The sequence below is a fragment of the Vulpes lagopus genome, chromosome 2 (genome assembly GCF_018345385.1).
Source record: "Vulpes lagopus strain Blue_001 chromosome 2, ASM1834538v1, whole genome shotgun sequence".
NCBI lineage: Eukaryota > Metazoa > Chordata > Mammalia > Carnivora > Canidae > Vulpes > Vulpes lagopus.
The window spans coordinates 15155358-15171941 of NC_054825.1; the positions used below are offsets into that span (position 1 = coordinate 15155358).

A 16584-nucleotide genomic window follows, 5' to 3' on the forward strand; every position below is an offset into this window, starting at 1 on the left:
ATGGGCAAAAGACATAAACAGAAATTTCACCAAAGAAGACATACACATGGCCCACAAGCACATGAGAAAATGCTCCACATCACTGGGCATCAGAGAAATACAAATCAAAACCACAATGAGATGCCACCTCACACCAGTGAGAATGGTGAAAATTAACAAGACAGGAAACAACAAATGTTGGAGAGGATGTGGAGAGAGGGGAACCCTCTTGCACTGTTGGTGGGAATGGGAACTGGTGCAGCCACTCTGGAAAACTGTGTGGAGGTTCCTCAAAGAGTTAATAATAGAGCTACCCTACGACCCAGTAATTGTACTGCTGGGGATATACAGATGCAGTGAAACGCCGGGACACCTGCATCCCAATGTTTCTAGCAGCAATGTCCACAATAGCCAAACTGTGGAAGGAGCCTCGGTGTCCATCAAATGATGAATGGATAAAGATGTGGTCTATATATGCAATGGAATATTGCTTAGCCATTAGAAATGACACATACCCACCATTTACTCCGACGTGGATAGAACTGAAGGATATTATGCTGAGTAAAGTAAGTCAATTGGAGAAGTACAAACATTATATGGTCTCATTCATTTGAGGAATATAAAAAATAGTGAAAGGTAATAAAGGGGAAAGGAGAAATAATGAGTGGAAAAAATCAGAAAGGGAGACAGAACATGAGAGACTCATAACTCTGGGAAATGAACAAAGGGTGGTGGAAGGGAGGTGGGCGGGGGGTTGAGGTGACGGGCACTGAGGGGCATACTTGATGGGATGAGCACTGGGTGTTACTCTATATGTTAGCAAATTGAACACCAATAAAACATAAATTTATAAAAAGGAATATTACTCAGCCATTAGAAACAACAAATACCCACCATTTGCTTCGACGTGGATAGAACTGAAGGATATTATGCTGAATGAAGTAAGTCAACTGGAGAAGTACAAACATTATATGGTCTCAGTCATTTGAGGAATATAAAAAATAGTGAAAGGGAATAAAGGGGAAAGGAGAGAAAATGAGTGGGAAATATCAGTAAGGGTGACAGAACATGAGAGACTCCTAACTCTAGGAAATGAACAAGGGGTGGTGGAAGGGAGGTGGGCGGGGGGGTTGGGGTGACTAGGTGATGGGCATTGAGGGGTGTACTTGATGGGATGTACATATATAGCATAACACCCATATCGCTCTGGGTGTTATGCTATATGTTGGCAAATCTACCTTCAATAAAAAATATTGAAAAAATAAAATTTTTCATGCTTGAGAAATATAGAGCAAATAATTCTCTACTCTGAAAACTGGTAAATATAAATAACTAATATCACATTTATCATGCCTCTCCTATATGAACTGTAGCAATGAGTAAACAAATATCTGATGAGATGAAATATGTTTTTTTTATTTTTATTTTTTTATTTTTTTTTAAATTTTTTATTTATTTATGATAGGCACACAGTGAGAGAGAGAGAGAGGCAGAGACATAGGCAGAGGGAGAAGCAGGCTCCATGCACCGGGAGCCCGACGTGGGATTCGATCCCGGGTCTCCAGGATCGCGCCCTGGGCCAAAGGCAGGCGCCAAACCGCTGCGTCACCCAGGGATCCCTGAAATATGTTTTTTACAGAAGTTTTCTAATCAAGAAATAAAGAACGAACTGAAATATCACAGTTCTACAACTTCCAATCAATTACATTGAGCATCAATGTCTGCTAAAAACTAGGTGGAAAATAATGTTAACAAGAAACAATGACAATTAAAAAGTATATAAGAGAAGGATATTACTAAAGACAAATCCTAAAACTCATGAACTAGAAAACTAATTTGATGTAAAGAATGAATAAACCCAAAGGCCATATAATATAGCAAAGAGAGAGAGAACTACCAATAAAAGGCATAAGACCGGGATCCCTGGGTGGCGCAGCAGTTTAGCACCTGCCTTTGGCCCAGGGCGTGATCCTGGAGACCCGGGATCGAGTCCCACGTCGGGCTCCCGGTGCATGGAGCCTGCTTCTCCCTCTGCCTGTGTGTCTGCCTCTCTCTCTCTCTCTCTCTCTCTCTCTCTCTCTGTGACTATCATAAATAAATAAAAATTTTTAAAAAAGGCACAAGACCCCAAAATTTTATTTGAATTTCACTAATCTTTGAAGTTCACTTAATATTTTTAACTATTTCTATTTAAAAGAGGTCTTCAATCTTCTAAAATTAAGTTTTAAAAGATATCACTATAGTTACCCAGTATGAAAATAAAAAAGAAAAACTGAAACATTAGTCAAAGGTTGATTCATTAGAAAAAAAAGTAAAAGTATAGTTTATATTCAATCAAACTGAAAATACTCCTAAATAGAATATAAACAAGCAATATTTAGCAGTATCCCAAATAATAATGTGCCATGCCCAGGTTTAGTTTACCCCAGAATTAAAAGATATTTATCGTTAGAAAACCTATTAATACAACCTCACACTGACTGAGGTAAAGCAAAGTCGTTCATGATGAAATTTTATACTAATGTAGATAATAATTTTTTAACTTGATAAAGGAAATATTCCATAAGTTTCAGCAAACTCTCTACTTAATTGTGGTTACCTACCACCATAACTTTGACTTAGTACTTAGAGAAACCAACCATCCCAGGAAGTGGTTAAAAACATTGGAAAGATGTAAATATTGTTACTCCAGCATTCTTTTTGCTTATATTTTGATGGTAAATGTTTCCCCATCCCTTCACATTCAATCTTAATGAGTTTTTAGATCTGAAGTAAGTCTCTTATAGGCAACATATAGATAGAGGTGGCTTTTTTATCCATTTAGTCATCCTATGTCTTGACTGGAGCATTTAGTCCGTTTCCATTTAAAGTAATTATTGATAGACGTACACTTATTGCTGATTTGTGATTTGCTGTACAGTTGTTTTGTGATAGTCTTCTTTAGTGCTATGCTTGGATTCCTTTATCTATATTTTCTTGTATCTATTATAGGTTTCTGATTTGTGATTATCATTAAGTTCATATATAACATCTTATGCATATAGTAGTCACTTATTATTAAATTGATGGTCCCTTAACTTTGAACCCATTCTAAAAATATTACATTTCTACTCTCCTCCCTGTGTTTTATGTACACAGCATCATACTTAACATTTTTTTATTTTATGAATTCCTTTAATAATTTTTGTAAACATAATTGATTTTTCAGCTTCTGTGCTTTAACATCCATACTGGTATTAGAAATGATCTACCTACTGCTTTTATTATATGTTTGTATTTATCTGTGAAATTTTTTCTTTCATAATTTTCTTACTCCAAATTATGACCTTTTCCTTACACTCAAAGAATTTCCTTTAATGTTTCTTGTAAGGCTAGTTTACTGGTGATGAACTCCTTTAGCTTTTCTGTGAGAAATTCTTTTTTTAGTTTCTTGTTTTTGTTTTTTGTTTGGGCAACTCTTTGCCTCTCCTATTCTGAATGATACCCTAGATAAATAGAGTATTCTTAGTTGCAGCTTTTTTTTCTTTACACACTGAGAATATATCACACCTCTCTCTTTTGGCCTGTAAGGTTCCTGCTAAAAAAAAAACAGCTGATGGCCTTATGGGTTTTCCCCTATGTGGCTGTTTTTCCCTGCTGCTTTTAAATCTTTTTGTCATTTTACTTATTATGTATCTTACTGTGGACCTCCTTGGGTTAATATTGGGGGAGTAACAACACATAAATTGAACAAAATAGACTTTAAAACAAAGACTGTAATGAGACAAAAAGGGACACTACATAATCATAGAGAGAACAATCCAAAAAGAGTATGTACCAATTGTAAATATCTATGCACTCAACATGGGAGGACTTATAATATAAAGTAACTATTAAAAGATATAAAGGAAAAAATTAACAGTAATATAATAATAGTAAAGGGCTTTTTTTTTCTCAGGCATCACATTTTAATGGTTGGATGACAGCAGACTCTGCTAACTGATTGCATTTTATAACCACAGTCTAATAAGGAAATTCATCTTGAAGGATTGCCCAAATTCCTACATGGTTTTCCTCGAAGTGATAAAGCAATAGTAGAGATAATGGCACATTTTATATACAGGAGCTTATTGCGGTATACCTGACTTATTATGGGAAGCTAATAATATAATAATAATATAATAGTAATATAATATAATAATAGTAATATAATAATAGTAAAGGACTGTTACATCTCACTTATATCAGTGGACAGATCATCCAGACAGAAAATCAGTAAGAAAATGATGTTACATCCCACTTATATCAGTGGACAGATCATCCAGACAGAAAATCAGTAAGAAAATGATGGCTTTGAATGATTCATTACACTAGGTCAACATAACGGATATATTCAGAACATTCCATCCCAGATGAATATGCATTCTTTTCAATTGTACATGGAATATTCTCCAGAATAGATCATGTTAGATCACAAAAAAGTCTTAATAAATTCAAAAAGATTAAAAGCATGTCATTCATCTTTCCAAACACAAGAGTATGATACTAGAAATTAATCACAAGAAAAAAATCTATAAGAACAGAAATACTTGGAGGCCAAATAACATGCTACTAAATAATGATTGGATCAACCAAGAAAACAAAGAGGAAATCAAAAATACATGGAGACAAAAGAAAATGAAAATACAATGGTTCAAAACCTTGGAATGTAGCAAAAGCTGTTCTAAGAGGGAAGTTTATAGCAATACAAGCCTGCCTCAGGAAACAAACAAAAAAATCTCAAACAACCTAGCCTTATAATAAAAGAGTTAAAAAGAATAAAGCTAAAGCCACTAGAAGGAAGGAAATAAAAATAAAATAAAGAGCAGAAATAATAAAATAAAGACTAAAAGAACAATAAACAAAAATCAATGAAATCAGGAGGGAGCTGGTTCTTTGAAAAGATAAGGAAAATTGATTTACCAAGACTTATCAAGAAAAAAAGAGAGGGCTCATAAATAAAATAAGAAATCACAGAGGAGAAATACCAATCAATACCACAGAAATACAAAAGTTTATAAGAGAATATTATACCAACAAATTGGATAAACAAGAAGAAATAAATTCCTAGAAATATATGAGCTTCCAAAACTGAATAAGGAGGGAATAGTAAATTTGAGCAGAGTGATCAACAGCAGAAAGACTGGTAATCAAAAAACAGTAATCAAAAAACCTCCAACAAAAAAACTGGATAGAAGAGAATAAATCTATTTTTATTTGTATGTAATATAATTACTTGTATTTAATCATCAAACATATCTGTGAACAATTCGAACAACAGTTCATTAAGGTTTATGAATATCTAATTAATGTACTAAAATAAATAATTTTTACATATCAAATATAAATAGAAAATATAATTTTAAAAGATGCCATTTAAATAGCAACAAAAGGGATCCCTGGGTGGCACAGCGATTTGGCGCCTGCCTTTGGCCCAGGGCGCGATCCTGGAGACCCGGGATTGAATCCCACATCAGGCTCCCGGTGCATGGAGCCTGCTTCTCCCTCTGCCTGTGTCTCTGCCTCTCTCTCTCTCTGTGACTATCATAAATAAATAAAAATTTAAAAAAATAAAATAAAAATAAATAGCAACAAAAGAATTAGGAAAATTAGGATTTTATGTATCTAACAAAACATGTTCAGGACATGGGCACATGAAATTGAGCTCAACATTATCAGTCATACAAGAAATACAAATTAAAACCACAACACAATTACATATTCTAAAATGGCTAAAATCAAAAGAGAGATAATATTAAATGTTGATAAGAATGTGGAATTACTAAAGCATCTATAAATTTCTAGTAGGAATGTAAAATGGTACAGCCATGTTGTAAAATCATTTGGCAGTTACTAAAAAGTTAAACATAAGTTTATCATTTGACCCAACAATTCTACTTCTAAAAATCTGTTCAAGGAAAATGAAATTATATATCTATACAAAGACCATATGAATTTTCATATCAGCATTTTCCATAATAGCCAAAGGCTAGAAATAATCCCCATGCTAATCTAGGATGAATAACAACAAAAAAAGGAATATATCCACATGTTGTAGCATTAATTGCTTTTAAAAACTGAAATTGCTATATTAACAAAGTAAAATAGAAACACCTTGTGATCATTTCAATTGATGCAGAAAAATTATTTGACATAAACACCCATTCCTAACAATAATCCTCAGCAAGTAGGACTATAAGAGAATTTCTTCAACCTGATAAAGGCATCTAGGAAAAACCTACATCATACTTAATAGCTAAAGACCAAATGTTTTCCTTCTAAAATCAACAACACTGGAAAATTTCCATACTCATTACATCTTTTCACATGGTACCAGAAGTAGTAGCCAATGCAATAAAACAAGAAAAAGAAATAAAAGGGACCCAGGAAAGAAAGAAATCAAATTCCATTAATAACAAAACACGTTACTGTCTGAATAAAAAATGTAATGGAATCTAGGGAAAAAAGGGTATGACAACTAATGAGTAGGTTTAACAAAGTTTATGGAGGATCAACATAAAAATCAATTGAAGTTGTACTAACCAGACACAATTGAAAATTAAATATTAAAAATACTACTTACAACAGCATCAAAAATATAAAACTTGTAAAGATAAATCTGACAAAAACTGGGAAAGACCTTCACAGTGAAAAATACCAAATATTACTAAAAATAAATTTTAAAATAATTAAATTTTAAAAAGAGAAAGATGTTCATGGGTCAGAAGACTGGTTAAAATATCAATTCCCCCCATATTGTTCTATAAATTAAACAGTATCTCAATCCAAATTCTAGCATGTGTTTTGGAAAAAACTGACACACAGTTTCTAAAATTTATATGTAAACACAAAAGAAATGGAACTCAAAGACAAAACAAGTTTGATAAAGAAGAAATGAAGTTGGAAAATAAATGATATGATTTCAAGACCTATTAAACTACAGTAGTTATAATGGTGCTATTTTGGCATAAAAGTAGGCAAATTAATTAATAGAACACAATAGAAATTCCACAATAGAAATTTAGAATTAAATTCTTTTTTTTTTAGATTTATTTTATTTATTTATTTGAGAGACAGAGCAGGAGTGAGCACAAGTGTGGGACAGGAGGGAGGGAGAGGGACATGCAGACTCCAGGCTGAGCATGGAGCCTGAAATGGAGCTCACTCCCATGACCATGAGATTATGACCTGAGTCTAAACCAAGAGTCAAGAACTTAACTGAGTGAGCCACCCTGGTGCCCCAACCTTTACAGTCTTATAATCATATATTGGCAACTGATTTTCAACAAAGATACGAAAGCAATTCATTGGTTAAAAGAAAGTCTTTAAACAAACTGTGCTAAAACATTTGGCCATCCATATGAAGAAAAAAAATCGATCCATTTCTTGAAATATATATAAATATTAACTCAAAAGGGACTGAATTCATAAATAGAAAACATAAAAATATACAACTTCTGGAAGAAAATGGGAAAATTTTGTGATTTTAGGTTAGGCTAAGATTTCTCAAAAGAACAAATTGATAAATTGAACTTCATCTTAATTAAAAACTCCTCCTCAAAAAGAAAAAAAATACTCCAAATAGAGTGAAAACACAACCCATAAACTAAAAAAAAAAAATTTTGCAAAAATTTTGCAAAAACATTTGTATCTGGAATACATAAAGTGCTCTGAAAACTCAATAATGAAAGTAATAATAAGTGGACAACATATTTAAACATACTTCATCAAATAAAAATATATATAACAAATAATCACTTGAACAAATATTTATCATTATTAGAGATATGTAAATAAAATTAGAATTAGATACCATTACACACCTATTAGAACAGCAAAAATTAAAGAGACTAACCATATGAATCATTAAGAGATGTGAAAAACTGAAACTCATACAGACCTAGTGGGAATGTAAAAAGGTATAACCATTTGAAAACTTGTTTCTTTTTTTTTTAACTTTTTTTTTTTTTTTTTTTTTTTATGACAGTCACAGAGAGAGAGAGAGAGAGGCAGAGACACAGGCAGAGGGAGAAGCAGGCTCCATGCACCGGGAGCCCGACGTGGGATTCGATCCCGGGTCTCCAGGATCACGCCCTGGGCCAAAGGCAGGCGCCAAACCGCTGCGCCACCCAGGGATCCCCTGAAAACTTGTTTCTTAAACAGTTAAACATACATCTACAATGTGATCACTTCCCAGTGAAAGTATCTTTCAGTAAAAAAATGAACACAGCTTTTTAATGATGACCAAAATTGCCTCCTGTAAAAATCTATCACAAAATTCTATTTATTCAAAATTTAATCAAAATGAAAAGATTACATTAAATCAAGCTGAAGTTACTAAAGTCCTATATTTGTTTTCATGTTAAGAATAAGATCTATTGCTATGTCACTCTTTAAGAGTAGAAAAAAATGCACCAAGTATAATTAAGAAAATATAGCAAAAAGACTGCCTTTCTTAGCAACATATATAGAGTTGTGTTGTAAGATTTAAGAAATAAAAAAAAGAAATAGATATTGTAACATATTAATGACATCAGCATGCAAGATGAATTTTATTATCTGCAAAATCACCCAAAACTAAAAATACACACTAATTATTTAAAATGAAAAAAGTAAAAATACTTACAATAACATGTTCCTCTAAGTGGATTACCAACATAGCGATTTTCAGAATCGCATCTGTGGAAATAAAAAACTCATTTACTACTGAACAACAAAATTCAAAACCTCCATATTTTTCTTCAAGCAAAAGAGTAATTAAACTCTACATTAAAACATTTTAAAACCTATACCATTAATCAAAGTTTTAAAAACAAATCTTCAAAATAATTAATGTAGAAGGCCAATATTTGGGCATAAATAGAGAAAAGAAACAGTAAAGACAAATAACCACAAACACAAAATGATAAAAGGGAATGTCAGAAAGCAGATGGGATAAGACTAGGAATTGTGGTTTACATTGTTCCTTAATAATATAAGAAGAAATTGAGAGTCTTAATAGACACACTTTTAGGTAAAGGAAGAAAATTTTGGAAATTCAAAATCTACATCATTTTCTTCTGATATTCTTTGAAATTAATATATTTTAGCCCAGTTTCTACATAATGAATCTACACTTTAAAAAAGATTTCCCGATTTTGTCACAAAGAAGTTTCTCTCCAAATTGTCAAACCTTAAATTCAGGAGAATTATGTAAACTGATTATAAAAAAAATTATGAATTTATATAAGCAGATTATAAAAAATGGAAGAACATAAGAGCATTTCAAATCATGAATTCTAAGTTAAATTAAATTCTTCAAAATTATGGTTAATTACAGCAGTGGGAGAAGATCATAAATGTTTTTAAAATGTCTTAAGTTCACATTTTTATATGTTGCCAGAATTCAATTAAAATGACAGTGCCTAACAGAGATACAGCTTGATTTTATATAATGGTTTTTCTTGGAACACCCTCCAAAATAAATTATAACAAAATGGAATACACTAGGCTAACTGAATAAAGTGACTTAATATTTAAAGTATGTGTAAAAGTTTAAAAGATAAGAAAGGCCTTCCAAAATGTCTTTAGTTTAATAGAGCTATTTAGAAAAGAGGAATAATTTTAATACATATTCTTAATTATTGAAAGGCCAAAGAGTTGAGGACAATAAGTTAAATAATCAGGTCACATTCTGAATTCATTTTTCAGCCATGTGTTGCTAGTTTTTTCACTTACGCAAAAAAACTGAATTAAAGAGTAAATCTTTTTCTACACTAACTGCAAAATTAAACTACAAATATGATAGTCCTTTATACCACTATTTAGTCTCTATAAAACAATAAAAACTTAGATATTAGATTTCCTATGATTTCCCCAAATGCAACTTTCAAAACTTGTGATATATAGTTTTCTAGCTATAGAAAATGATTATATCCATTATTGCTAGGCTAAGCACTTCAGATTCTCTACTATTTCTATATTTCGTTCCTCCCTTTAGGCTCATCTCCATAAATCCCATCATTTTGTACCAAATACATACATACAATGAAGGGCTGATTTACAAACTTATTACAATTCATTTTTCCATCACAAAAATAAATATGACTTGTGGCAAATGGATATCTCAATACTACTTTTAGAATAGAAATAGGAAAATATTCAAATAACAGTATCTGCATTGTTATGCATGATATTCCCCGTGAATCTTATTTGTCTAAGTAGATGGCTTTCAAAGTACCATAGCAATCTAAAATAACTAACTTTGACAAATGTTAAGGATTTCAAATATTTTTTAATTTACTTATATGTTGACTTTAAAAGTTCTGGATACAGACTTATTTTCCCACATGGAAGTTAGACAATTTTTATTTTCTTTGATAATATTAAATTTATTCAAAAAATTTAATATTATATTAAAATAGAATTTACTTGTGATATGTTACCTTCAACATAATATAATTATTGTAATGACATGGCTAAAATTTTATTTTCTCCAAACAGCAAATTATCTCAGGAAGATTAAATTATATGCTCTTATTTAGTAATTTTTGCTAGCTTTCACTACTCAAGCTCAGTATCAGAAATAAGGAATTAATACCATCTCATTAAGAATTAAGCTGAGGGGTGCCCAGGTGGTTCAAGTTGGTTAAATGGCTAACTCTTAGTTTCAGCTCCAGTTGTGATCTCAGGGTAGTGAGATCAAGCCAATGACAGGCTCCAGAAACAGTGAAGAGTCTGCTTCAGATTCTCTCTCCCTTTCCCTCACCCTCCCCTGCTGCCCCTCCTCCTGCTCGTGGGCACAAATGCTTCTCGTTTTCTCTCTCTCTCTCTCTCTAATAAATAAAAAAATAAATAAAATCTTGAAAAAAAGGAATCATTAAGCTGAGAGGCTCAGAGAGTTCTTCAAGGTGTCCAATATAAAAATTATATCCTCTCTTAAATTTTCAAACTCAAAAAAGCAAATTAGAATCATATATTGCCTAAAGATCTTTATATATAATAAGTATCAGACAATTTTGAATGTATTAAAAGTATTTTCAAAATGTATGAGTGGAGTTTAAACATCAATTTTTAGTCATTTAATTTCAGCTATCATTTAAAAAATCACTAGTGCCTACAAATAACTAAGGAAATAAATAGTTTCAAAGGAAACATAATGAAACTTTAGGCATAAAACTCAGCCTGCAAAACAAAAGTATGCATAAATATACAAACACATCCCATATTTTTCACTGGGCTATCTCAACATCATCAGGGTTAGCAGTTAATTTGAAAGGTAATGTTCAATTTTACCAAATAAAAATTCCAATAAGCTTTAAAGGAGCTTGAAAAGTTGACCTTAATGTTCACATGCAGAAGTAAAGATATAATAGCCCAAGTATCCATTGATAAATGAATGCATAAGGAAGACATGTTTGTATATACAATGGAATATTATTCAGCCATAAAGAATGACATCTTACCATTTTCAACAACATGGGTGGACCTAGAGAACATAATGCTAAGTGAAATAACTCAGTCAGAAAAAGACAAATACCATCTGATGTGGAATTTAAGAAACAAAACAAATATGCAAAAGAAAAAATAGTGAAACCAAAAAATAGACTTTTAACTATAGAGAACAAATGGATGGTTACCACAAGGATGGTACATAGGGGGATGGGTGAAATAGGTGATGGTAATTTAAGAGTACACTTATATGATTAGTACTAAGTAATGTATAGAATTGTTGAATCACTATATTCTACAACTACAACTAATATAACACTCTATGTTAACTACATTGGAATTAAAATTAAAAACTTAATTTAAAAAAGAAAAATTGAAAAGGAAGTTTGAAGGGAACTAGTCTTAAAAGATTTAAAATATATTCAAGGCCTATAATTAAAATAGTGTAGTTTCCATGCACTGATAGAAAGACCAAAGGTACAGGATAGAAATTCCACAAACAGGCCCTACTATCAGATACTAAAAATCTAGCATATAATAAAAGTGGTATTTTAAAGGATTGGGGTAAAGTTTTTTTCATAAATTATATTCAGACAACTGAATAGACATCTAGAAAAATATAAAATCAGATCCGGTCTTCATACTAAATGCATACAAAAAATCTAAATAGGTTAGACTCCTTAGCATACAAATAAAATTTTAGAAGAAAAGACTGCATGATAACACAGGCATACTAAAAGGCATGGTAAAAAGAAATTCATTTGCAAAATCAAAATATATGACAAATTGTGAAAAAACTGACAACCTATGTAACATACAAGGGCAAAATCCTTAATTTATAAAGAACTCTTTAAAAATAAGGGAGGGACTGACAAATCAATAGAAAAACTGGCAAAAGACATAAAAAGACAATTCACAAAAAATATCAACTTCACTTAAAACAGGGAAGTATGAACTAAAACTATACCAAGATGCCATTTCTCCCCCATATATGGTCAAAATTTCAAAAGCATAGCAACTTGCTCTGCTTATAAGACTGTGGGCAAACAGTGCTCCTGTACAATTATGAGCTGGTGGGAATACAAAATGAGAAAATCCCTATGCAGGAGAATTTAGCATTATCTAATGAATTTATCTAAGCATTTATTCTTCAACTCAATATACTCACAGGAACGTAGAAGTAAACCACCAGCAATATGAAAATATGTGTACATATCTATAATTATAAAATATTGTAAATTACCTAAATGCCCATGCACACAAAATTTGTTAAATAAACCACAGTATATAAACACAATGGAGTACCAAACATTTGTAAATAAAACCAAACAAAAATATAATGAAGATCTTTATGACCTAATACAAATACATATCTATATGTTACCTTTCGTGTAGGAAGGAAAAGAATAATGTGTATGTGTGTATATATACACATATGTATGCATAAGAAACATATGCATGTATATAAAACATATATATATATATATGAATCACAGGAAGGATAAATAAAACAATGAAGTCAGTTACCTACTGGAGGAGAAAGGAGGAAATGGGAACTTCTCTGAGTATATTTTCAAGTACTTTTGTCTTTTGAAAGAATATCAATGTTCAACATATTCCAAAATATATGTATTAAACCAATAATAATGAGAAAGAGGAAAAAATCCTAAAAACAGAAATTAAAAGAAATTAATCTAGTGAATTTCAAATGAGGAAGGAAGGAAGGAAGGAAGGAAGGAAGGAAGGAAGGAAGGAAGGCAGGCAGGCGAGAGGAGGAAAATAAAAAGGACCACTCCGAATAACTTAACATAGTATCTGGCTATATTATCAATTCTGGGAGTGAGGTGCAGGAGTCAAACTTTGAAATCGTTTTGGGTTCTCTTACTAAAGTGATACAAAGCAATTCTGAAAGTATTTCTTTTATTACAGAATTGAGCAAATAAGGAATGTGTTAATGTCATTGGAAGCCAGGGTTTTCACTGAGGAAGAAACAAATATTAAACTGGAGAAGGCCCCAAAGAACCTTGGAGAGATACATTGGAATTAGAAGTTTAGGTATGAAAAAAAAAAATTAAAAAAACAAAGAAGTTTAGGTATGAAGTAATGCTTTCTAAAATTGTTTATGTGTGTATATGCATTCATATGTACATATGTATATATGTAATTAATTGTATATATAAATAAATAATTATATCCTAGTTCTGTCCACTCAACAGTCCACTAAATTAAGACACTTCAGTAGCAAAGAGCATATCTAGCACCAAGATTTTGGCCTCTAATGTAATTCTTAACTGTAAGGAATCATAGCTCTACAAAAATATTTTTTAAAAGGCTGATCTGAGGCAGGACAGGTTTAAGATGAACCTGGAACATCTTCTTATACTAGAAAGTAAGAACAGATTCACAAAATGATGGGTATATGTCACAAAACCACAAATGAGCTTGAAGTATCTCCCACTGGACAAATCTGGAATAATACAAGTATGAGATGATTAAGTATGACAGTTATTTATAAACCACTGGAGAAAAAAGGAATTCATGAGTTCATGCCAATAATAAATAAATAATGGTGGGAAAGGAAGAGCTCTTGCTAACGGGAGAATTTCAAGTACTGACTGTAAATATAGAGGATGTATGGGAATTGGTAGTCATCATCATAAAGATGGAGACCAGGTAAGAATAATCAAATTTTTCTTCTTATAAATATGTCATATCCTATAAGACAAATTTGTCTCTTATCTAATTCACTCAAAAAATATTTGTCATATCTCTAATCAAAAATCCAAGATCTTGCATTCTAACAGCAGAGTCACCACCCATGGAAAAATATATTTATTATAAGGGGTGAAATGAATGAAATCTCAAATAAGTATACAAATTTTATATGTATAAATTTATAAATGTATCACTTAGACCTAATGCTGTGCTATGCAAATGATCTTCTCATCTCATTCTTCACATGTCAAAATTGATTGGCATAACCATTTATGCAATTCTATTGCAAATATAATCAGCTGATATATTGAAATGCTTGGCACACCCATTACAGATTTTCATGTAATCTATATAATAGTAAGATTGGAAATTAAGATTATTATAATCTATAAATTCCATTGTAGACCTAAATGAAATTAAAATATCAGAATGGAGCACCTCACAATCAATGACTTTCAACAAAAGGAGAGAGCAATATTACAAAGAAAATTCTAAATTCTTTCTTATTAAAATTTTACATATACAAATATGAAATAATCAGATTAAGAAAAATTAATTTTAAGTTTTTAAAAAAGATTTTATTTGTATATTCATGAGAGACACACAGAGAGATGCAGAGACATAGAAGGAGAAGCAGGCTTCCTGTGGGGAGCCTGATGTGGGACTTGATCCCAACCCCAGGATCATGCCCTGAGCTGAAGGCAGATGGTCAACCACTGAGCCACCCAGGTGTCCCAAGAAAAAATATGTTAAGGTATGTTTTATTTTTTTAAGATTTTATTTATTTGTTTGTTTGTTTGTTTATTTTAGAGAGAGAGAGAGCACTAAAGTGGAAGGAGGAGCAGAAGGAACGGGAGAAGCAGACTCTGTGTTGAGCATGGAGTGCAATGCAGGGCATTGCATTGTGATCTCACAAAGCTGAGGTCATGACTTGAGCCAAAATCAAGCTGGACACAACCGACTGAGCTACCCAGTGACCCCTATGCTATAGGGGGTTTTATTCTGTAACAAACCACAGCGTTAAGTAACACAAAAGTAAAATCTCTTTTAAAATAGTCAGGTTTTAGAAAAGCCTTAATTTGCATTGTTAAAATTATTTTACCCATTCAGAAAAGCATATTTTTTTCTATCAAAGATTGAGATGCCCTTCATTGCCTGAAAATCATAGAGCACATAAGGTGTATATTATATATTTAATACACAAATATACATATAAATCAAGTAAAAATAAAAGATCAATTGAATATATTCATACCAGTTATCTATTGCTAAGTAACAAATCACAAAAGCTTAGCAATTTTAATTAACATATTTATTATCTCACAGTTTTTGTGGGTCAGGAGTCAGAACATAGAGCAAAGTTGGGTTCTCTGATTCTGAGACTAGGTAGGATGCAATCAAGGTATTGGCTGGAGCTGAGGTCTGCTGTACAGCTGCAATCAAGGTGTCAGCTGGGGTTAGGTTCTCATCAGAGGTTTTCTGACTGTGGATGGGCTGCTTCTAAGCTCCCTCAGGTTGTTGGCAGAATTTATTTCCTTGTGGCTATAGAACTAAAGGCTTTGGTTTCTTGCTTATTATTAGCTGGAGGCTGCCCTCAGCTCCCAGAGGATTACTTCTTCAAAGTCAGCCAGAAAGGCAGAAACTGTCTAGAGCAAATCTTCTGGCAAGACACAGACTTAAAGGGATGCCTGGGTGGTTCAATCGGTTATAAGCATCTGCCTTCAGCTCACGTCATAATCTTGGTGTCCTGGGATCGAGTCCAATATTGGGCTCTCTGCTTAGGGGGTGTCTGTTCTCCCTTTCCCTCTCCCTGTGTGTACTCCCTCTCCCTTGGTGCTCTCCCTCTCTCTTAAAATCCTTAAAAAAAAAAAAAAGACACGTCCTTAAACCACATTCATGGAAGTGATATGCCGTAATTATAGAAGGGATATACCATTACCCTTACCATATTTTTTGGTTTAGAAGTCAAAGATCCTGCCCACATTCTATAATAGTGTGAATACCAGGATATCATTGATAGTCATCTTAAGGTCTGTCCACCATAATATTTTGTTATATATAAAATTCCTTACTATAAAAAATTACAATAAATTTGAGTTAGGAACTATACTAATCTAATTCACAAAATAATTTAAAATATTAAATTATTTGATCAAATTCAAACTCAGATTATAGGAGGTAAAGTGAATGTAAAGGGAAAGTACAGATATAAATAATGCCTCTTTAAACACATTAAAATTGCACTATATAAATTATAGTAATATTTCTAATATGTAAGCTTAAAGTAATATTTTTTAAATTCAGAATCTTTCTGTATAAAGATTAGATATAAACATTAAAAGCCTTCAGGAGTCTTCTGAACGGTTTAATTAAAAACATAACTTCAAAGAATTCTGTGTCTAAAGCAAGGGGATAATCATCCTCTATTCCCAGTAAACAAAC

General features: G+C 32.0%; 1 protein-coding gene across 3 annotated transcripts in view; it reads right to left on the reverse strand.

Moving 5' to 3' along the window:
- The window catches only part of ATRNL1 (attractin like 1), a 760501-nt gene that overhangs the window by 499310 nt on the left and 244607 nt on the right, over positions 1-16584 (reverse strand). For all 3 annotated transcript variants that reach the window (XM_041742630.1, XM_041742631.1, XM_041742632.1), the window contains exon 21: positions 8624-8676. In XM_041742630.1, coding sequence (XP_041598564.1) covers positions 8624-8676 — 53 coding nt within the window. The remainder of the gene's footprint in view (positions 1-8623; positions 8677-16584) is intronic.